Genomic DNA, 23,381 nt, shown 5'->3' with positions numbered 1-23,381 from the left:
ATATTGAAGAGGCTGCAGAGAAGGAATACATTTCCACACAGAAGACTGGCACCGTCTCATCAAACAGGGCAACAAAGGAAAATGAATGTTCTGATGATTCACCTGCATTAAGCTGATTCTAGCATTAGATCCATGACAGAAGTTTAATTACAGAATCACAGAACTGCAGGGGTTGGAAGGGACCTCCAGAGATCATCGAGTCCAACCCCTGCCAGAGCAGGTTCCCTACAGCAGGTCGCACAGGTAGGCATCCAGGCAGGTCTTGAACATCTCCAGAGAAGGAGACTCCACCACCTCCCTGGGCAGCCTGTTCCAGTGCTCCGTCACCTCACTGTAAAGAAGTTCTTGCGCACATTTGTGCAGAACTTCCTGTGCTGCAGTTTCCAGCCGTTTCCCCTTGTCCTGTCTCCACTCACCACTGAAAACAGTCTGGCCTTGCCATTCTGCCCCCCACACCTTAGATACTTATAGACCTGCATCAGGTCCCCTCTCAGTCTTCTTTTCTCAAGGCTGAACAGACCCAGTTCACTCAGCCTTTCCTCATAGGAGAGATGCTCCAGGCCCTTCACCATCTTCGTGGCCCTCCGCTGGACTCTTTCCAAGAGATCCCTGTCTTTTTTGTACTGGGGAGCCCAGAACTGGACGCAGTGCTCCAGATGAGGCCCCACCAGAGCCCACCAGGGCATAGTGCATGTGCAAATAGCTGAGCATCGACATTCTCTCCACCAGAGGAGAAATTACATCCAGGAACAGCATGTTTTTTTACTCCTAAGAACTTTCTCGGGGCCATACAGTCCCACAAAAGTCCAAGAAAGCAATGGTCAGTTGATACATAATACATCTTCATTCTGAACGTGGGACTTCACATATCCAAAGGAAATTTTTGATTACCAATTTTGCATTTCTCCACCAACTTTACTGCATGACTGTCGTTCACCAGGCAAGCACTTCGTTGTCTTCTCAGGGACAGACAGGGCAAAACTGGCACCTTTAGACATGCCAATTTGTCTCTTAACCAGACACAGCTCACAGTATCTACCTAATGTTAGCAGTCACACTTATACAATCTGACACGAATGCAGTGCCATTGTCCAAAGAAAAAAGAGAAAGGAGAATCTTAGAGGACTGTTTGTATAAAAGTCACCATTAAAACAGTGCCACCTCTAAGGCAGAACTGAGAGGCTTCTCGCAAGAGCAAAGCCATAGAATTTTCATTTTAAGGAAACAGACAATTCTCCTGTACTCATAATTCTCCTGTCGAAAATTTATGTGCATTTTTATCAGATTGTAGAATGGTTATTGGTGAGAAGAACCAGCATTCCCTCTCGGTCCAGCCAACAAGTTCAGTTAACCAGCTCTGTAACAGAAATAACACTTCATGATGCAGCAGTTTGCGCTGCGGCGCAGCAGGGCTTCTCAGAGCACTGAAAAAGCAAATGATGAGGCAAAATGGAGAACTTACTACTGCAGCCAAAAAGCACAACAGACTCAAAGCACTGCATGCAGACTGTTCACAAACAGGACTTTTTTCCAATACGATAGAATTTAATTCGAATCTTAATGTTAATTGAAAATGCAAAACATTTTAAGCCTTACTGCAGTTGGATGGGACTTTTTACTTCAATTGCAACTGAGTGTCTCAGAAATTGTCAAGAGATGACTTTTAATTATCTGGTACCCAGAAGTCCCCAAGCCCCCGGTGTGCAGGTCTCCTTAACGCTTCCTTCCCCCTCCTTGTGTTGTTTATGTGGTGCCATAAGCTTTTATTGCCTTTTTTCCACAGTACTGGATTAATTTTCAGCATCATCTTTTAAAAATTTTATCTTTTAGAAACTTTTCCATCAACAGGAAATTCTCTAAGCACTCAAGTCACAATACCTATGAAGATAAGAAACTGTAAGGAAATTGGCCACTCCTATGTAACTGCCATTTGGATCTAATGTTAGACATTCCAGGAGGAAAGCATTTTCACCACACTACAAAGAGGAAATGTCACTTGGATGTTTAAACTCTAGCAATCAAACTGAGAACTATTTGACCAGTTTCACAGAAAGTCTATTCAACAGTAATGCTTGAGAAATACTACTGATGTCTGCAATGAAAGAAACTGCCTGTGCTGTGATTACCAATGAATATTGATTATAAAAACCATACTTCACTTTAAAGTTATTATTATCAAGCAGAAAAGCTGCCAGAATAAAGAGCAGGCACTGCCTTGAAGTATTTTATTTACTTCTCTTCTTAAACCTGGAAATAGTATTTTACCAATTTTCCTTTCAGAATATGGATAAAACGAATTGTAACCTGAAAAATCCCTCAATCAAATCCTCACCATGGTATGTTGACCTGTAACCCAAACTCACTGATTACACGAGGAAATGCTATAAAGTCATGGGATTTGTAACAACAGCGTAATTCAAATTATTCTGTTTTTTTAATAGAAAAACTATTTTTCATTGTAAGAATATAATTTCTTACAATGAAATGCCAGGCACAGCCTAGACCAAGATTTAAGCTAAAATACTGCAGTAGATGACAGACAGATGCTCATCCACACCCTGTGCTTCTGTGCTGCATCACTCCTAAGAAAGCCCTCCAAAACCTGGGAGAGAAAGACAACCAAGGGCTGAGTGTTTCCAACTTGCAAACCTGTTCACTCAGCTTCAAAGACAACCAGATACACATTTCTTGAATTTATTCTGCATTTAAAGCATATTACTTCAAGCACAAGTGTGGGTACATTTTGAAAGCCAATATAATTTGGATGTGTGGGGCTTTAGTCAATAATCTTGAAGCGGGAGAAGTTTTAAGGAAACGACTTCTAACAGTGTAGGATCACAACCTGACCCGTGATGTGACACCGGGCACGTGGATGCCTTTGGAATTACCCTGATGTAATCAAACTCACATTAAGCTAATTCCAAACGGACTTCAAATTAGAAAAAAAATAATACTAATAGCATGCAAAAAAAAAAACCAACTACATGCAGACCCTAATCAGCACCTTAAAAGCAAAAATATTTCCCAATCAGTTTCTACAGACAAAGAAAGACAAAAATCCTTACAAGACACGTTAACAGGGTAAAGCAACTGCTTGTATAATTGCAAATACATAATTTGGAGATCAACCTTACTTTTTTCTATAGCTAAATCATGAGCTAACAGAGGGAAGAGGTCAGGGTAAGGAAGAGGTACAACGAAGGGTGCACAACAGTATTTAGAGCAGTATGACAGGGCAGTACCTTTCTAACAGACAGAGATTTAGCGGGACTAAAGGCCTGCTCTGTGAGATCGAGCCCTTCAATAGATTCCGTACAGTCTGAGAGGGGAGCATCCTGCAACAGTAAATTGAGTAAACAGAGCAAACCGAGCCCGGGCTTTAAAACATCAACCAAGAGCATTATGTGCTTGCTAAAAACATGCAAAGAAACAGTAACTGGTAGATAAAACTGCAATGACAATGAATTGACATGCACACAATACGAAGCCCAACATAAGTAAAGCTATGGTCACAATAAGACTTGCCAAACTTCTTAAAGTGTATCACAAATGCGTTTCAGGGCAGTTACAGCACTCAGATGTACAGATTTTAAAATCTTTCAGGTGTGTTTAATAGAGTAACTGCATAGCTCTGATTCTTATTTTATTTTGAGCTATGATTCCAGTTGATAGTTGATGTCCATAGCATATTCAGATATAGCGCTTGGAAATTTTACTGATGTATAACAGCTTTCTTTCCCCAGTCTGCTCTTCACATAAAATATTATGTAAGATATGTTTAACACACAACACTGCTGCCCCATTGTAAGCCTGCTGTGCTCAAACAGATACATAACCTTGGAGAGCAAACAAACAAAAGTTGTCACATAGACCAACTAGTTTTGAACAAGAATCTAACCTACATAAATAAGCCTTCTGAATGTCATGCATTATGTTCAGCAAAAAATAAAGAAAATTAAAAAAAAAAGAGGAGCATCCTCCACAGACATGCTTGGGCTACATGACTGAAGCCTCTTAAATTTCTGATCCTGAGCACTCTTGCAAAGACAACACTGTTACCTCTAAGACTTACCTTATAAAAAGTTACCCTCTGCCAATTAAAGAATAATTTTATAGGGACACATTAGGTGAAAGAAGAGGACACAGTTGATTAAGCCAATGGTTTTAGGCATTTTGTTCTCTCACCTGTACAAGACTCCTGTCCACAACTACACCAGAAAGAACCTGTGACTGAGGGCCTGCAGTTTTAATATCTTGTAAATTTTGCTCTCGGATCTGGAAAGGAAAGCAGCAGAACACAGTCACGTAAACAACAGAGGAAAAACTTTTTTGTTTTGTTCAAGGGGTGGGTGAACCTGCCAGCAGGCTGCAACTAGTGTAGGCAGCTATAGCCCTACCCATCACTGAACTGTGCTTATTAACGCCGGTTGGCACGTCCCACGTTTGTTTGTTTCACCACATTTCTCAGACTTTGGCCCACAGGTACCACAGCACGTGCTGTCTCTTGTTTTTTAGTGGTGGTTTGCCGTAAAATTGTACAGATCAGGTCACATAAGTAAAGAGAGAAGCACAGAGGTCACTTTTATATGTCTGTTACACATGACGTGTCCTTTACAGGTTGCTGGCAGCCCAGTGTACCACAATATCATCTTCCTCCAGAACTTACTGTTTATGTAAAAATACATGCACACGTGCATACAAACATAACTTATTACGAGAAGATACTTCTTATTTCAGAAAGTGAAGAACTATAAAGTCCTGCATCTTCAGTACTTGTTTCTGAATTATTGCCTTTGTCCTCAGGAGAGCAAAAGTTTTACATCTACCCTTTTAGACACTTCATTCAAGTTTTTATTACAACAATATTTCTGTTTCAAACAGGAAGAAATCACTCAGCAATTTCACTCCACCTCTTATTTCAAGTGATCATTATTTTACATTGCTGAAGCAGGAAAAGCAAAAGCTCTGTCAACTTCATACAGGACCTCTGAGCACAAATCTGTACTCCTGCCACGAACCCTGTGCAGAATTTACCATGACATAACACTGTCTCCTGTGTTCCATATGGCCATCACTTAGAAGTAGGCAAAACATCCAAGAAAAGCTAAGTACTAACAGGAAGCTGGTGTATATATACCAGCAGCAAAATTACAAAACCGTGACAATAGTTTAAAGAAATAAAATGATAAAATGAATGTATTCAATGCTTTCCTGTTGGAAGACTGGTGACAAGAAGATCTGAAATCTGCATACTGGATAAAATACAATACAGAGAGAGAAATCTGTAAACTTTGTCTGCAATTTCAACTGGTGAAATCAAAACAGATCACTCATATAAGAGTATGACTTTAGGGATTAAAAGTACTGCCATGAACTCTGCGGTGCTCATCTCAGAAGTATCTGGTCTGACAGAAACAAAAGACAAGACAATAGAAGTCTTCAAGCAGTGGACAGTAATACCATCTTTTTCTGAGATGATTCAGAACAACTAGGAATTGTTTCTGTATCTAGCTAGAAAGGAGGAAGGCAATACCAAAGTCATCTTACTGAAAAAATTCCATCACAGTGAAGTTAGTCCACCAGCGGCATGCAACTTAACATAATGATAACGAAATAAATACAAAAAATTACTGCTATTACCAACCTTGTTCCTCATTTCTTGGACCTCCTTTGGATTAGTGTTCAATGGAACAAACAGGTTAGGGACAGCAGAGGTGGCAGTTCTATGTCCATCCTCTTTAGTCCACTGTAACGTCAAGAACAGTTGAACAGTCAGAATTGCTGTAATGGCTATGGACACACAGCAGCAAATTCACGTAAGAATTGATCATGCATTATACATAACAGAGAACTGAACCAATGATTGCATTCTTCTATTCGTTTCGAAGAATATTTAAGTTGCTTCCTTCTTCAGTAATATAAACTGCACCTTCAGATACATTTCTAGGTATCAGAATCATTCGATTGAGTCAAGCAAATAACAATAACCATAAAGACCAAAGAGCTGGTTCAGCTTGCAAATAGCTTCCACCCAAAGCGATGCAGTTACTACAGCTATGTGCAATTCAGAGACTATGAAGACTAAGAGCTTTAAGCTCTTTTTCTGTGCACCTGACCACTCTGACAGCTGCAGGGTTTCATGTTTCTAGGCACAGTCTACTTCTCACTTTGTGAAGAGATTTATATGAATACAGGAGTAGGAGAACTCCAACAGGATTTGTTATTTGTAGGGACACTTATCAGATATTCCAAAGTGAGTTCACACGCATTCAAAAAGGACACTGTATCTCACCCAAACAAAGTACAGCAAGATCCAAGACACGAGTTCTAAAACCCTGTCACTGCCATGTTCATTTTCTGCACTTGGTGTTTTTACAAAATAGCACAAGAGAGACAGAGAGATCATTGATTCAATCCTCTGGTACTCAACAGACATCAAAGCGAACTTAAAGCATAAGATGACAGAAGTATGAAAAGCAATGTGATGCCACTAACCAGGTTTAGTGAATGATTCTGTACTGTGAAGCAAGAGTGGGCATCACCAAAGTTTTGCATTAAAATCAGCTATTTCAGCGAAATGTTCTGTTTCCAGAATTAGTTTCTGCACAGACAATGTGTAGCTGTATCAGCACAGCAACCCAGAGGAACAGTTTGGTGATGTCGAATATTTTATAACTTAGAGCTTAAAAGGTTACAAAAATATCCCAAACACAAACTGTAAGCGCTTTATGGGTTCTTCATAGAAGGTTGCTTTATTTGATCAGTGCATTTAGTATGAAGATGCCTTCAATTTGCTGCACAATTAACTTTACAACTCGATACGTTTATTATTTGTGGTGTCCTGATTTTCAATCACTATTGCATAGAAAATGCACTCAACAGTAAAGCAAACCTGCTTATAGAGCAAATGCTATGCATTTTTCCTTAATAACTTCAAGAAATAATAAGATAGCCAGAAACTGTCAAACTTCAAAAAGCAACAGAATTTTAAAATGCTTTGCAACTGTAAAGTAAAAAATGGAATGAACATGGAGCTGTGAAATACTCACTGATGATTATCTTCTCAGATAAAAACTACTCCAGCTTTTCATTAAAGATAATTTTTAGTCAAAACAAATATAGAAACAACCTCAATACAACAAGCTATTTTTTCTTATGTTAATAACAAGCATTAAAAAATTCAAACATACAAACCTGCTGCAATGCATCAATTTTTCTACTGCTTCAGCATATCATTAAACAAGACCAGTTTCTGAATTTTGCTTCAATTTTTCACTGATTTTTCAAATACAAAATACTGCCTACTCGGTGAGCAAGGGTTAAAAACACATGCTCCAAATGCATGCCTAGCTTTAAGTTTTCTTCCAGCAAAGGACAAACTATGGCTAAGTTTAACAAAAAGTTGATGGTAGAAACACTGCATGTTCACTTCTTAAGCCAAAATAACAGAACAAAAATACCACAGACAGAGAGATCCTTGACGGTATTTTTTCCAGGTGTTCCTGTATTTTAACACTGGATGTTTTAGTGCACACATTGCCTGAGTATTCAATGCATGGAGGTATTCCAAAGATAGAGAACTCCGACTGTAGTTAAAGTCGACTGTAGGTAAAGTTGAATTCTGAGAGTGTAAATAAGGGGAAGGAGTATTTCCTTTTCAAGAGCACCAATTCTATCTTTCATAACTTATCTGTCACCACCCTACTACCATACATACTATCACCACTGGAACACCACAGAACTCATTTGCTAGGTGTGAAGTCAGCTGTTACAAAAGCTTGCTCACGTGCAAATCCCTGCCTGCATTTTAGAAGCCCTGCATATGCCCAAGAAAATAACAAAACCACAGTTACAAACCAACAGTACTGATGTCCATTTGAAAGCATTTGCTAGTTTTGCTTCTTAATTAACATATCTTTCAGTGCAAGATTTAACTGTAAGCAGCATTGATAAACAAAAAAAAGCACCGTTGCAGAATCTATCGATTAGTGCCTGCTGATGGCCTGAGCTGCACTTTAGTCATGCCGCACCCAGCTGGTACTGGAGGAAAGACTTTCCATTTATGGCCATCTACTTACATGCAACACTACATGCAGAAGGCAGCTGGTTGTGAACACTCAGAGGCTTTGGGGAAGACAAAAGCATAGTAAGCAAGACGGAAAAGGAAGCTCAAGAACATTGCAAGAAAAACTGCTTAAAGAAAAAGAACACTTAAGTACTTTGAAATCAACTCTATCCTCTCACACATACTTACAGACCTCCACTTGCTTGCAAATTACGTTGGCATATGTAACAGAGGGTAACGTTTTGTTATTTGTACAACACACTGAATAGTTAGTTTCCATTTCTGCTTTCATTGAACAGCTTTCGTGCAGATAGAATGAGCAGCTTCCTAACAATGTTGTCCTTAAACTATTTGAATGCAGAACATACTCAATCAAAACCATGAATCAATCTGTTTGGCCATCAGCTTGAAAAGCCAGAAGAAAAGAAGACCAGATGCTTCAAAGTTTAAGCAGTTTTAAGCCTTATGAAGGGATAGGGTTTTATAACTCACATCTAAGAAAAGCCCAATGAAGTGGTTAGTAAAACGCAATTTAGTTTTTTTATGTGAGAAAGAAGAGAAGAATTAGGAGAGTTATCTTTTTCTTCCCAAAGCCTCCGAGTGCCAGCCACCCCAAGTTGCTCTACATCATCTAACTATGAACAGTAAGGTAGGCACAGACCAAGCAGTTGGTAATACAGCTTGGCACGCAGACACCGGACGAGAGAGACTGCAGCAAGGGTTTCACGTGATCGTGTGTAATGTTCGTCCACACCTTAGTCTTCGACTTGGGGCTGCCACCATTCTGCCCTTCTTCAGAAGCATCATCCCCTCGGCCAGAGTTCAGCCACCTTGTCTTCTCTCGCTGCTGTTTCTGAAAACTGTGTCTGAGGGGGGAGCAAGTGCCTGATTCGCCATCGCTAGTGAAGGAGTAACCCGTGACACTAGCTGGAATCTCAACATCGCTGTACTTTTTAGATTTCTCTCTCAGAGCAGGGCATCGGTATGGATAGCCAGTTCTGTAACCCTGAAGGAGCAGAAGATAGAATTAAGCCTTCCCCATCACCATAGTTTTCAATGTTATTGCGTTTCATTGACTGCAGTAAAACAAAAGCATGAATCAAATTTGCTGGCTGTTTCTCACAGTGCTAAAAAGCAAGGACGTAAAAAGCAATTGGATGATAAAAATTTAGGGCACGTAAAAGGATCTCTTCTAACTCGTAACAATCTAAAATTCAGCACGTTTTATAAAACTGAAGGTTTCTTTTTTCAACAAGATCTGCTTTTATATCTACATTCTCTACGTATGCTTTTCCACTTCCTCCAAAATTCTTTTTTTTCCCCCTTTGCCTCCTGTAATAGTAGCATCCTATTTCCTTTTGACTTTGCTTTCTCAGACATTTTGTTCAGCACTTTCCCTAAGAAAAGGATATTTAACAGTTTATCCAAGAAGCCTCCCCTTACCAAGTATCTCCAAAGAAAAACAGCATGAACAGTCTCTCAAAGCACTCAAATTCTTTAGAGACAAAACTGTAAAGAAACCCTATAGCCATGAATACCTGGGCTTAGTTTTTGTTGCGTAAGTTTTATGCATTAAGCATATGTAAGCATATGTTACCTTGGCTGCTGTTCCATGTTTTAAATGATTGAAGTGTATCTTGACTCCTACCTACTGCCTGATGCAGCTAACTGTCCAATCTACTATGTGGCTATTTGTAACAGTAAGGGCCTATCACAGATGACAGTAAGCTTCTTCATGCTCTTATGCTCCCAATAATGCTGTGCTACTTCCCTTCATGATCCTGCTTTCTGTTTGCAATAAGAAACATGTAACTGATGCTCCCTAGAGAAGATGAAATCCAAATGAATCTGTCAAAGATACCAGTCAGTGACAAAGGGAGCCCACTGTCCTTAGTTAACTACATAAATAGGCTGATTGTTGTTCGCTGCATTGATGAGAATTTTTCTCGACTTCAGGATATCAATGATCAGTCCATCTCATAATGAAAATATTAGATATTCAAATTGCTATGAAGTAGGGAGATTTTTTTTTCCATACCACAAATAGGCCACTGACCTGAGGGGAAAAAACATTATTTACTACATAGTAGATATGATAAGAATGTTTCAGATATCATTGTCAGCCTGGATCTTGCTAAGGTCATATGCATTAGCATGAAGACTACAGTTTACTCTATAAAGAAAATCAAATTAAATCAGGAGTGTTGATTACCACCATTAACAGTCACCAATGGCAGCCATCTTATGGGAAGAGTTTCATCTTTCCCATTACAGCTGGATAACAAACGTTAGCAGGTGCTCATCCATCACAGACAAGATTTTACTCATTTTATCTGAAGATGAACTTATTTCTTTGTTTTGGAGTTTGCCTCTTGGGCTCTTCTAGGATCTGTAGTGTCTAAGTTAGAAATCAAATCATTCTGGGCTCTGCACCTAATATTGCTTTACACATTTTGGGATGGGCTAGGAACAGAGAGATAAGAAACAAAGGACTGAATGGAAATGTTACATCACACAAAGATCTACCTGACCAAAACGAAAACCATCAGATAACAGATACCAAGGAAAGTCGTGTCTCCACATAAGACACCTGAAGAATTCTTTGGATGCTTTTCATGTTGTCTCCTTTTCTGACAGCCTTTAATTTTTGGGAAGGAATGGGCTGCAGGCTGTATAAAATTACCCTAATCACCTGCAGTCCACTTCATTGCACCTAAGTGTTTTATACATCCTCACGCAAAACAATTAGACAACAAGGTCTCCCTTACCAGATTATCGAGCATTCGCATAAGAGCTTCAAATTCCTGTTCACCAATCTGCCATTTTGGATGGGATACAGAACCATCACCTGATGGAGACTCAGGGGAACGAGACTTGGCTTTATACTTTCCAGGATCTAATAGTACTAAATTGTCTGGTCCACCTGCACTGGCCAGAGTACGTACCTTAAAAACAATACAATCAACTATTAGTTTCTTGAGGGAAGAGGGAAAAGAAAAACAAACAAGTAAAAATCAACAAACCAAAAGAAATCTACTTCATTTTGAAGGTAAGCCAATCAACTGTATAAAAGTTGCTTTAAGGTTCTAAAAAACACTCTTAGAAGGATTCACACCATAGCAATGGTTCTAGCTCAGTATTTGGATACTGCTGGTAGAACCAGTGCTTTGGATGTTTGGATGATATAATGATTTGACAGATAACTGCATTCATTTAGATCAACAGCTTAACCAGTAAAATGCACAACCATTAATCTGTTTGAAGGTCAGTATAGCAGACTGCAGTATTAAAATAAACACTAAAATTCTTACTTGGATCTCACAGGCAAGCACTAGGTTATGAATATAGTAGAAAGCCTCCTCAACAGTCTCTCCAACTGATACTAAGCCGTGGTTTCTTAGAATAAGGACCTAGAGAGTCATTGCAAAGAAGATTAACAAAAATGATGCAAGTATTTTCAGTGAATTATATATGGATCCTGATTAAATAACATCTCCCTTCCCCCTCCCACCTCATTTAATTTCAGCTGTAACTACTGACCTTGCTTTTAGGTCCCAAGTTTTTCTGGATAACCACCTTTTCTTCATCATCCACTAAGATACCATGGTAGTCATGATAAGCTACTTCCCCTAGAGAAAGGGCTTCAGGTGATATTGGCAATAGGCCACACTTCATTGCAGAAACCTGAGAAATATAGAAACAATACACTTAACTTGTTTCAAGAGGAAAAAAAAATTAGGTATATACATATCTGGAAAACTATTGCTATATACATAAATATAGATAGATAGATAGATAGATAGGCAAATATTAGACCACTACAGAAGCCATAAAGGAAGCAAAACAATGATTAAGAAGAGACTGACATATTTATGCATTTGCATGTGGGGAGGGAAATGGAACACAGACAGCAGAAACTAAACAACGTGCTCACCGCTGCCCCTGCTGGGGTATGAATATGAACAATGCATTTAACATCAGGTCGAGCTGCATAAATTGCAGAGTGCAAAGTAAAACCAGCTTGGTTTACTCCCAAGTTAGTGCTTCCACGGTCAACTACATCTCCCTGAATATTGATTTTAACCTAGAAATGAAAAGAATTTGTTTCATAAATCAAAAACTGACAGAAATCTGATTTAATACAGCATCTACCTCTGAAACTTTAAAAATAAATTTCTTCTGTTATTCTATTTTAACAAGTACTTACATTTCTGCTATAAAGATAAAAGCAAGCAGAGAAAGTTAAAAATCAGCCCACCCAACAACACAAAAGTCAGCATGTGTTCCTTAATCTCTTCTAAAAGATCCGAACTAACAAGAAAGGGCAGGTCTTACCTGCCTCATTTCCTTTTCTTACAGTTTTTTTAATTAAAATTTTACAGGCTATTAAAGGTGGAGTTGTGTAAGGAACAGCCAAACTTCACAGAAAGCCAAAGGGGGAGTATTTAGGACCTTTACTGTCACAAGCAACACCAGTCTGAAAGGTTACTGCTCCACAAACACCTCATCCCTCTGCTAGAGGTTACTGATCTTAAAGGAGTCGAAGCAGAAGAGTGTGAAAGCTTCCATTTTGTTCCAGCATAAGGAAGCCCACCGCATTAACTCAAGCTGCCTTCAGCAGCAATGTAAACTTCAGACAGATGCTTACAAAAGGCTTCCCATGAGCTAACAGTTAAGAGTGCAGTGTCTTCAACTACTACCATCAAAACTCAAAAAGAGTGTTTATCTACAGTCTCAGCTAATTGTTAAATGATTAAACAATGTCAGCTGAATTAAGTATCTGACAGAATGTCTTGACGCTGAAATTGGCATATGTGTCAAAAATGTATGTTGTTTCCCTTAACAAGCCTGACTCAGCAGCCAATGCTTTTCAAGGGTATGATGTGGTTAATTTACTCAAAAGACCTGGTTCCTGTTTACATCTTGATCAGCTGGAGGATATCTGATGATGAACACAGGGAAAGAAATCTTTCTTCAAAGACACCTCAGCAGTACCAAAGCCAACCATGCTCAACTAAGCAATCCTAAACTTGTAAAAAAATAATTTAAGAAGTATTCTCTAGGACAGAATTTAAACACTTAGAAAACATTCAGCTGTATGTATTTTACAAATGTGAAAAGTTATCACTGCTTACCAGACTGGAGGCAGTAACTTCACTGTAAAGAAGTCCAAAAGGTACAATGAGGAAGTGCTCCTGCTCAGAATTTACTCTGGCCTAAGGATAAGAGTAAAAGTTAAGTTATTGGGAATATTTTAATAAAGCATACAAAAAGGCCCAAAACCATGGAAGTTACTTTTAATTCCTGAGTATGGAACAAGCAAGTATGGCTATAGCACATGCAATTCAACTTTCATGTATGCTGTGACAGACGGTCAACACGCTTATGGCACGCTGAACAGACTCAGATGGTAGGAGCAGGCCAGCTGTTCAGGTTGGTGGACACTGCTAAGTCCTTACGTTCTGCAGAAAAGACAACTAGATAACTATAGATAAAAAGAATGACATGGTGATAAATGCAAAAAGGTGTTGCATTTTTTTTAAGAATGAATTTATACTTCAACTGTATTTACACTCCAGTAAAATAGAAAGTATAAAAGAAAAAGTAAGAAAATTTAAGAATTTGGCCCACAGAATTAAAATTTCTTGATGCTGAGTAGGGTTTCACCACTGGTCCTGGGATGCCATGTGAGACAACCAAGTTCATAATACAAAAATAATGCTGACTTTAAAACATTCACAGCTCGGAATGCATCAGTTTCAACATTGCACCATGAAAAGTACTGGACAGATAATTTAGGAGTTTCTCAAAGGAGAGTTAAAATGGAGAATTAAAAGAAATAAGTCATGGTAACAAAACTGCTCATTTCAGACGTGTGTTTCTCTGAGCTCATGGAGATCTTTTAAAACGATGTTTAGATACAATTTTATGAAGTTCCCTACTTTGCTACTTGTCAACACAGAGTAACTGAAGTTTGAAGGAAGCTCTGCAGGTAATTTCATCCAACCCACAAACGTTCCACTGCCTCAAGATGCACCTACTTTTTGCTCACTCAGGTCTTCTACTACTTTCAACATTAAATGGATCCGTACTTCCTACTGCAGGAAAATAATTCTTTTAACAAGTAATTGATCAGTGTCCTGAAAGTTTATGGTACAAATTTGCCTTCCTGGATAACCAGCTGATTACATGCCATAGCACACAACCATTGAACTGCACCAGCCAGTTCAAGTTAACCTGTACCTTTATGAATCACCAAAATAATTCTCCATTGCAGATTTTCAAATGATCTAAAAAATCTTTTACTTAATTATGCAAAACAAAAAACAGGCATTATTAAAATGCCCCAAAAGCTAATGAGAAAACTTGAGCATAAAAAGATAAACAAACAGCAGCATCTCCCAAACCACCCTACTTCAGGATTAGATCCAATAAACAACTCATGCCCTCGAAGCAAACCAAGACCAAGTGAATGAAGTAGCTGCAGCAAACCTGCAGTCTCAAATTCTGCCCAGCCCTGGAGGCACCCATGTTTACTGCAAATCCTTTTACTTGACATGAAAGCTCTTGGTAACTCTGTAATTCTGCTGCTGCGTCAGGACTGCACCAGTCTGAACACTTCCACACACAGACTGACAGGGATCCAGAGAAGCAGAGGTATTGCAATCAGCTCTCTCATATGCTCACAAAGCATTTCTCCTCCATCTTACACAGTGACACTCCTCACAGAAGGCTGTTTTCATCTTTTTAGTCTATTTTCCAAGAAGTACACTAGTGGCCTTTAACTTCAGTGCAATCACCTACAAATTAGATCACTCATTCACAATGAAAGGAAACCTGGAGTCAAAATCCAGCTCTGAATCAGGTGATAACATCTGCCACATTCTGAAGAGCACCTTACTTCCACAATACCACTTCATATATAAGCATACAGAACAAAGATGAGAATATTCTGTCAACGCAACAACCTTGTTCCACATCAACTTCTCAAGGTAAATTGTATCTTAGTCACCTTCCAGGCATAAGAGTTAGCTATCACTTGTGATTGCTGGTGACAAACGATTAACCAAAAACTTTCCAACACTGCTTTGTCCTTCAAAAGCAAAATACATCCAAAAATTTCCAACATCTCATACTCCAAGTGCCCTACCTTCCAACTAAACTGCTAACACGTTATCCAACTTCATTATCTAAGCTCTCTTTCCTTCTCCTATGTAAAAGAAAACAAACTTGATGCATTATTTCCCAATTATACGGCCTTAGTTATGCCTCTGGGCACACAGCTCCTCATTACGCTTAACTTAATATCTAAACTCAAATATTCCCAGGGCTAAATATGACATTAGAAAGCCATCTCTAAAACTGTTTGCCTGCTATTCTTTTACAGCATTAATATTCCTTTTACAAAATCAATTCTCACGTCATGTATGAAAAATCAGCTGTTTACAAGAACCACTCTGTTGGATACGTTCCCTCAGTAAAAGAACCAAATGGTCTAACCAGCACGGCCTGATCCTGCACCTACTCATATCGCTTATTATCTTCATCAGTTCATAATACACCCTGAAATCTCAAAAAGCAGAAATAATTAAATTGCCATATTTCATTCAGATTGCAATTAAAAACTGAAAATACATCAAGGACCACCGTTACAATGTGGAACAAAACCCTACAACAATCCAGCTTTGTTAGGAAAACAATTGACTGAGTTGCACACCACAGCTGTGGCTTCACTCATGAGACTCATGTTGATCATCCTTCTGGCACATAAAACCTCCTTGATTTGACCTCCTTGTCATTCTTATTACAGATGCCAGCGATTAGTCAGTCACAAAGAAAACTGTTGGCATGCAACACTAAGCTAAACAGTCCACTCATGTTCTGAAATACTACAGTTTCTTTTACAAAGAAGTCTGAAGAGAATTGTCAATGAAATTGAATAGTATTACCAACGAAAAGATGGCTTAGCACTTCGAAAATGAAGACAGCTTGCAGAATAATACATAGAATTACTCAAACCATTTAAGATACTCAAAGATTCAGTCTTTTAAGAACCTTAAATTTCATTGTAAGACTTTTCACGTTCACTCTCCTAAGACACTATTCAGACTATGTAGCTGACATCCAAGCCATTTCAGTTCTTATTCTTGAGATGCAATGACTAATCTCTTCACTATTATACTGCTTTCAATACCACTTTGCTCTTCTTCCACACAAAGGGAAAAAGACAGATGATGGAGGGAGTCAGTTCACTTGTATTCTAAAACAATTGGTTCAGTTCTCCATTGATTCAATACTCACTGTTATATGATTGTAAATAAGCTGAGACCAGCCAAAGAGATCTGCTAATCTGTAGAAAGCCGCCAATTTACATCGTAATAACTTCTCCCCTTTTTCATAAGCAATGGAATCAGACCCCCTGAGATCATTCACTGGTGTCACCATGCCAAGGCCTGAGAAGAGAAAAAAGCACAAGGCAGTTGTGTTCAGTGTCAGCTAGAACACAATAACAGCCATCACAGTTGCAATGGCTTTTCTTGCTAGTTACTATCAACATATTAGCCTTAGAATTGAAGAGCAAGATTTAATTACTGTAGTGTCATAATGTATATTACATCAACATAATTAAGACCTCTGACAAGATCTTAGGTAGAGCCAGCACAAGTTTCCTTCCTTAATGTTCATTGGGGTTAAGGTGGCAATAAGTTCTTTAGCAAAATCTCATATAAAATACAACTGTTCATTGATAACAGAGAATTGTAACCTCAAATATTCCACTTTCTGAAACATACAGGTTTTTATCCCTGGAAAGAAGAATTATACACCCAGTGAGGTCATTTAATTGAGAAATAATAAATGCAAGCTAAATAGAGGATTATAGTAAAGCATTACAGTTACTATAAGTCTAGTTACAGTGCACTGACAAGCATGATTCAGAGGAGCTGTGATAAAGCAGAATCTGCCATGACATCGTCTCAACTACAGATTTATTCTGGAGCACAGAATTGTTTTATCCTAACACAAAACCTGTGTGTGCACATATTCACACATATTTGGGTGGTTTCTTCTTTCCATGTGTGTGTTTTTGGGTTTGTTTTTTTTTTTCTTTTTTTGTTTCTTTTCTCCTTTTTCTGATGTTTCTTTTCCCACTTCACAAAAGAAAGCTGTGAATAGTATTTCAGTTACAAAAAATAGTTCCCAAAGACCTTTGCTATTACCAGACTATGACTGAGATTCATCTTCCTGTACACAATCCAGCTGGTAAACATTAAAACACTTACATTTTCAACTAATGTTCACTTATCAGGCTTATCTTTCAACTAAGACATTCTTCTTCAGATGGCTTTTGATATAAATCACACACACAAATTACACTGTGTATCACCATCACTTAGAAACAAATCCACTCATTTTCTGTTTGCAGTGTTCCAATGAGAGAACAAGGTAGTATGCGAGCTTCACAGAACACAATGAAATTCACAGCATTCAACGCTGCCTTCATGTTAAGCCTTTCAGACAAGAGAATTCAACTACTCTACGTTCACGTGCACTCACTCATGTTTAACGCAGCCATTCCGCCTTGTGGTGCTGCTGGGTAGACATTTGGCACATTTGTTGTCATAAAATCTGCAATCTGTTGCAAAGCCAATAAACCCGTTGGATTCTTCCCCTTCTTAAATTGCTCCTGGATCATAGACTCCAATTCTTCACAAAAAGCCTGCAACAGGACATTGCATGTTGTAAAGCACATACACACGAACTTCAGCTTTTCAAACACAGCTTCTATAAAGTGCCTAAATGAAAATGTGCTATAACTCTTCTCCAAAACAGCTCAGCATAGCACTACTGGGTGCACGCTTTCATTTGAAAATGAAAATGTCTGTAGCAACAGCAATACGGGAAACTTATTTTTTTGTAAATGGAAATTTCAATATTCTCTCTCCAAGTAACACACGCAATTGAATTCAAAGAAAACAAAATCTGGAAGAAAAGTAATTGGAAGAAAAAGAATACATCAGTATGGTTCAGAGGGAACTGAGTCAAGAAGGCATGCAGGAACGCATGGTCACTGCATCCTGAAACAATACTTTATTTTGTACCTGTGCATGTGTGTGTTTCTTTATCACTGGATGAAGGAAAACAAGATTTTAGATTGTTAGTAGGTGCTGCTTTTGAAAAAAAATACTGGAAATTGAAATATAAGTATTCCTATCAGTAGGTAAATTATAAATCAAAGAAGTTGGTCCCACCTGAAAACCAGCAGATGTACCACCACAACCCTGTTCTTGCTGAAGACAGGTCATAACACATTCTGTATCTAAAGTCTCCCATCAGTTACGATAAAAGGAACAAACTTCATGAAATAAGCTTTGTTATGTGAACTTTCTCCATGAGGAAAATATCCATAATCCTCAAATTATTCAATACTTCTAATTGTGCACCTCTTCTGGAAGAGATGTATGATAATATTCCCAATGTCAGATGACAAAAACCTGAACACAGGACAGAGCTGGTTTGCATAAGCTACCCTCAGGAGAGTTACTTGATTTCAATACTTAAATGAATGTTAAAATACGAAGCAATTTTAAAAAGTGTTTTACTGTAAGTAAATAGATGATACGAAAAGAATGCTGACTGCTTACATACAGAATTCCGAAACCAAGTCTGAGAGGCTTCTTCATGAGCAGACAATAAAACTTCAACCAGATAATGTGAGAAAAATTGGGCTACTAACTTGAGAGAAAGTAAAAACAATAGAGTTAATAAATTCATCGCCTCAAAGATGGAGCGTTTTCTTTTCTTACTGGGCTTTGAAGAATCATGGAAACTCTCTTCTTCTGTTCCATCATGTTAAAATCCTGGCGAAGGTCAGGTGCCATATTCCTCTCTCTCAAGTAATCTGGATTATTTTCATCAACTCGATCGAAATATCTCTCTTTATGAGGGGCTGTTGTTGGAGGTGGTGAGGTCACCACCGCCGCACCAGAATCACCATTCATAGTACAGCTTTATGGAACCTGAAGAGGACAAAGATGAGCAAATTAAACAAGAAAATAATGGAGAACTCAGTAAGCATTTCCTGTTGCAGAGAAAAAGTTCAAATCCACCTACAGTTGGAATGGCCTCCCAAACTCAAAAGCCCTGTTTCTGCAGTTGAATAGCAATAACATAAAGAAAAAACAGTGTTAAAAGATGTGACTAGGAATGTAATCTAACACACATGCAAGTTGAATGTACTATGTGGATACATGCTACACAAACCACCATAAAAACACCCACATCCAGCTCTTGAAGCTGACTCCAAAGCATGGTTTTCCAAAGCACAAAAGTCTTTCAAATCTTGTTACAGACAGCACTGCAACAGCACGATGTCTACATTCACTGTAACTTTTTTTAAATTTCAGACATTTAAGTCAATGAAATGAGCCCACTGGCCAGGGCTCACTTCAGCTTTACACCTAACAAACAATTGCAGGTATTTACCAGAAAGCCTGAAAACAGCTGGCACTGCTCATCCACGCAGCTTTCTTGCACACACAAGAACCCCTTTGTGTAACATCAGCCCAGTTTTCACAGCACATTCTAATCTTCATTCAAAAATGAAGACTATAATGTGCCATTTTCAAAAATTGGAAGATTTCATGAAGCTTTCTAAGCTTAACAGTTTGATAAAGCATCCCCTGCAACACCTTACAACTCGGATCTCTCATTCCCAATCATGTATCAAATTCAACATTTTCAGAAAAGATAATTTTCTTCGCACATCACACACGATAAGCAAAATGTCACCAATGTAAACTGTACTTCACAGAACTGCAAATATTGAATTTGTTCAGCAAGCTGCAACGATGTACATTACATACAAAATATGTCAAGTTGAAATCCCATACCCTCATGGTATTTAGCAACGTTACCAATAAATGTGCCAAGTGAACCTGCAAGTCTTTTCCTGCAGATACAGGAATAGATAAAGGAAATTCAGTATCAGCCTCCAGCTCCCTGCCCCACTGAGATCAAACACACTCAATTCAGTTATACTGATTTAGACCAGGGACTCAAACAGGCAGGAAAAACTCAATCTCAGCTACTCATTTCATTATGTACCTTCAGTTTTGTAAGTATTTGTACCATCAGAATCTGATGATACTGGAAGTTACTGCAATTCTTTTTCTGATGCAGAGGGAGAGGTTGTATGTATTATTATCTAAATAATGATTCTCCTGCTGCACGTTAGAGCTGGTAAATATTGACACACACCTCTGTTTTAAAATTTTCCTTAGCTTCTTGTCTTAAATTGTGCTTGTCTGTGATCTGGATTAGGCATATACCTGCATGTTTATTAGCTAAAACCACCTCAGATGTGGATGCACACAGAAAAAGTAAGCTATTTTGCAATGCAAAATATGTTGAGCAAAATCAGTGCAGTGAAAAAAAACGATCTACTTTGAGACATTAGAATCAGTAGATCTCATCCCCTCTAATTCTCACATTAGAAAACAGGTCTGCCAGCCATTCCAAAACGCAGTGAACAAATCACTCAACACCCACTACCCCATTCCACAGCCTATTCTCTGAGCTCCACTGCCAACCCCAATGTCTCTGACTCTTCTTTGTAAAACAACAGCTTGCAGACCCAAGTAGGTGCTCTGCAGACCCAACCACCCCCACCATGGCCCAGCACAGACCCAGAACACAGCACATCCGCACGGTGCTCCCAGCAACCTCACAAAGGCCATCCCCAAATGGGACCACGGCATTGCACTGAGCTTCTGTTATTCCTATTCTAATCTGGACTTTGAGAAGGATCTGGAATGCAATAATCAACAGGAAATTCAGCATTCATCTCTAGGCAGTCCTTTTACAGCAGAGGTTAAACATCCACTTCGTAGCTCAGTCCTACAGACATCCACTGAAGCCACTGAAATGTATCCACAAATTTCCTCAAAAACCCTTTGTGAGGAAGGCAAGGTGGACTCTGCCGTGAGACCTTCAGCACCATGTGCACAGACAAAAAATAAAAGGAATCTGAACAGTTAAGCAGAGCAGGCGGGGAAGTCAGATAAGCTGCAATGGACTTTTTGCCATGCTGCTTGCTTTTGGCACCAGTGTGTCAGGGACACCACACCCTTAACTGAAAGCCACGGCTGGAAGCTCAGTGCACAAAAAGCCTTCCTCTGGGAGCAGAAACTTTCCAACAGAGAGCTGTGGATGCCCCATCCCTACAGGAGCTCAAGGCCGGGCTGGATGGGCCCTGGGCAGCTTGATGAGGTGGGGGCAGCCAGCCCGTGGCAGGGCTTGGGACTGGGTGGGCTGTGAGGTCCTTCCAAACCAAATCATCCATGATTCTATGATAGATTATCACCAGGAACAGCATCCATCACTAGGGGCAAACCCATGAAACTCACATCACAGCTTACAGCCACTGAAACAATTAAATCCATTTATCTCACATATGTGTATGCATAAACGCCATAAATTTCTTAAAGGACACTGCACCAAATGAGAGCCATCAAGCCAGTTCTCAGCATATGGGACTCACTGTGTGCACAGCTATGGTCAGGAAATGACTGTCAGGAAAGCAGCTTTATACAACTTATAGTGCATTTACAGACAACAAACACTGCTGTCAAAAACATCCTGAAATTATTATTAATACTTAGGATTACTTCTCTTTTTTCAAAATTATAACTATAGTTTCACCCCCATTCACCTACGAGGAAGTGCTAGGAGGCTGAACCCAAACAAAAGAAGAAAGGTTTAGAAGAGGAACGACACAAAACTGTTCCTGCTAACATCCAGAAAGAAGAAAAATGTCAGTGTTTTACACAGCTTATGTTCCTCAGCACTCTGTAAGGAGAAGCAGACGATGCACTTCCAGTTTGATAATTCTACACACGTTAAGACAGAAACAGCCAACAAGAATCCATAGTAACTCAAGGGCACAGTAACACTTCAAACTAAAAAAAAATACACAGATTTTCAAAACCACAGTGCATTTGGGATGAGATTCCACTGTGGTCAATAAACACATTGAAAATGTTAATATTACTCCTAATAATACCTGGAAGTTGGGATAGATATCTCAGATTTTATAGGTTCAGTGTTTCTTAGCTTGTAGCACCATCATGAATATCATGGGAACCTTGAGGAGCTCTTCATGGCTCACAAGAAGCTCTCAGCTAAGGCAGCTATCTGCATTTCTTGGAGGAACACTGCAATCACTTAAAGGTCGGGTGGCTTTCTGTTGCTGGGGAGAGGCTGTGCTTTTTCTGTTGTTTTTTTTTTTCTTTTCAATTATTATGTTTGTGGGGTTTTTTGCTATCACAAATAGCAATAGCACTCACTTGTAGTGAGTTATTTTTGCTCCTCTACATCCAAAGGAAAAGCATTTTTGCTGAGGCTGCAACCAGACAGGACTTGATCTAATCTAAGGGCTTGCTGCCACCGAAGGACCGACCACACCTCTTCACATCAATGCCGATCAATTTGAGCCAGCTGCGGCCAATTGAGAATAAAAGCACTCTCTGAGAAGCAGGAAGGAGCTTGTGTCAAGACAAGGGAGCCCAAAAGACTTGAACCAAATTTTAAACATATTGCTAGCTCTACAGCAGCACGTGCAAAAAGAAACCCACTCCGTTCTTCTCCTTAAACAAACAATTAGAACAGAGCCATACGATTACTTCATTCATTCTTATTATTAAGTTTAGAGTTATCTGATCCAAAATCTTGCAAAATCAAGTCATTTCAAAGAGGGAAAAAAAAAACCCCTACAAAATAGAACACCAAAAACTTAGAATCATAAATATGACTTGTTCTTGTCCTGGCAGCTTACAAATCCCATGTGCAAAATGCTCTATGAGCAAAACACTCATATGGGAGCGTGTGTCCAGCCTGCAAAGTGAGTCAGCAGAACTCAGCCCAGAGCCACCACTACAACTCCAGTCACTGGCAAAGAAGGCTGAAGCACGCAGCTGAACAACGTTGTAGTAATTTGCTTTGCACCCACTTGTTTCTGATGGTTTCTCTAATGAGTTCTCTCCTCTCTGCCAGAACTCACAGAATCAGAGGCATTGAAGGGAACCTGAGATCCCCCAGTCCAACCCCCTGCTAAAGCAAGTTCCCTACTGCTGGTTGTACATGAAACCATCCAAGAGGGTCTCAAATATCCCAAGAAAAGAAGAGTCTGCAATCCCTCTGTGCAGCCTGTTCCAGTGCTCTGTCACCCCCAAAAGTTAATAAGTTTTTGTTTGTGTTTAGATGGAAATTTCCTGTGTCTGAGTTTGTAGCCACTGTTCCTTGTCCTGCTGCTGGGCAT

The 23,381-nt window shown here is 39.1% G+C and overlaps 1 protein-coding gene across 13 annotated transcripts in view; it reads right to left on the bottom strand.

Moving 5' to 3' along the window:
* The window catches only part of ADD1 (adducin 1), a 57,850-nt gene that overhangs the window by 10,134 nt on the left and 24,335 nt on the right, over window positions 1-23,381 (bottom strand). For 5 of the 13 annotated variants that reach the window (XM_042812874.1, XM_042812875.1, XM_042812878.1 and 2 more), the window contains exons 2-13: window positions 18,871-19,083; window positions 17,621-17,783; window positions 16,367-16,518; window positions 13,201-13,281; window positions 12,000-12,149; window positions 11,606-11,749; window positions 11,377-11,475; window positions 10,834-11,010; window positions 8,820-9,071; window positions 5,645-5,746; window positions 4,186-4,275; window positions 3,243-3,335 (exon numbers count right to left, since the gene is read on the bottom strand). In XM_042812874.1, coding sequence (XP_042668808.1) covers window positions 3,243-3,335; window positions 4,186-4,275; window positions 5,645-5,746; window positions 8,820-9,071; window positions 10,834-11,010; window positions 11,377-11,475; window positions 11,606-11,749; window positions 12,000-12,149; window positions 13,201-13,281; window positions 16,367-16,518; window positions 17,621-17,783; window positions 18,871-19,065 — 1,698 coding nt within the window. In that variant the 5' untranslated portion in view covers window positions 19,066-19,083. Of the gene's footprint in view, window positions 1-3,242; window positions 3,336-4,185; window positions 4,276-5,644; window positions 5,747-8,726; window positions 9,072-10,833; window positions 11,011-11,376; window positions 11,476-11,605; window positions 11,750-11,999; window positions 12,150-13,200; window positions 13,282-16,366; window positions 16,519-17,620; window positions 17,784-18,870; window positions 19,084-23,381 lie in introns of all 13 variants that reach the window. The other 8 variants (XM_042812873.1, XM_042812876.1, XM_042812882.1 and 5 more) reach the window with 3 other exon arrangements.

This window comes from Centrocercus urophasianus, unplaced genomic scaffold (assembly GCF_019232065.1).
Source record: "Centrocercus urophasianus isolate 14NV4802_14NV808 unplaced genomic scaffold, USGS_Curo_1.0 seq_13, whole genome shotgun sequence".
NCBI lineage: Eukaryota > Metazoa > Chordata > Aves > Galliformes > Phasianidae > Centrocercus > Centrocercus urophasianus.
The sequence above is the reverse complement of the archived record's forward strand: the minus strand, read 5'-3'. Positions and strand labels throughout refer to the sequence as shown.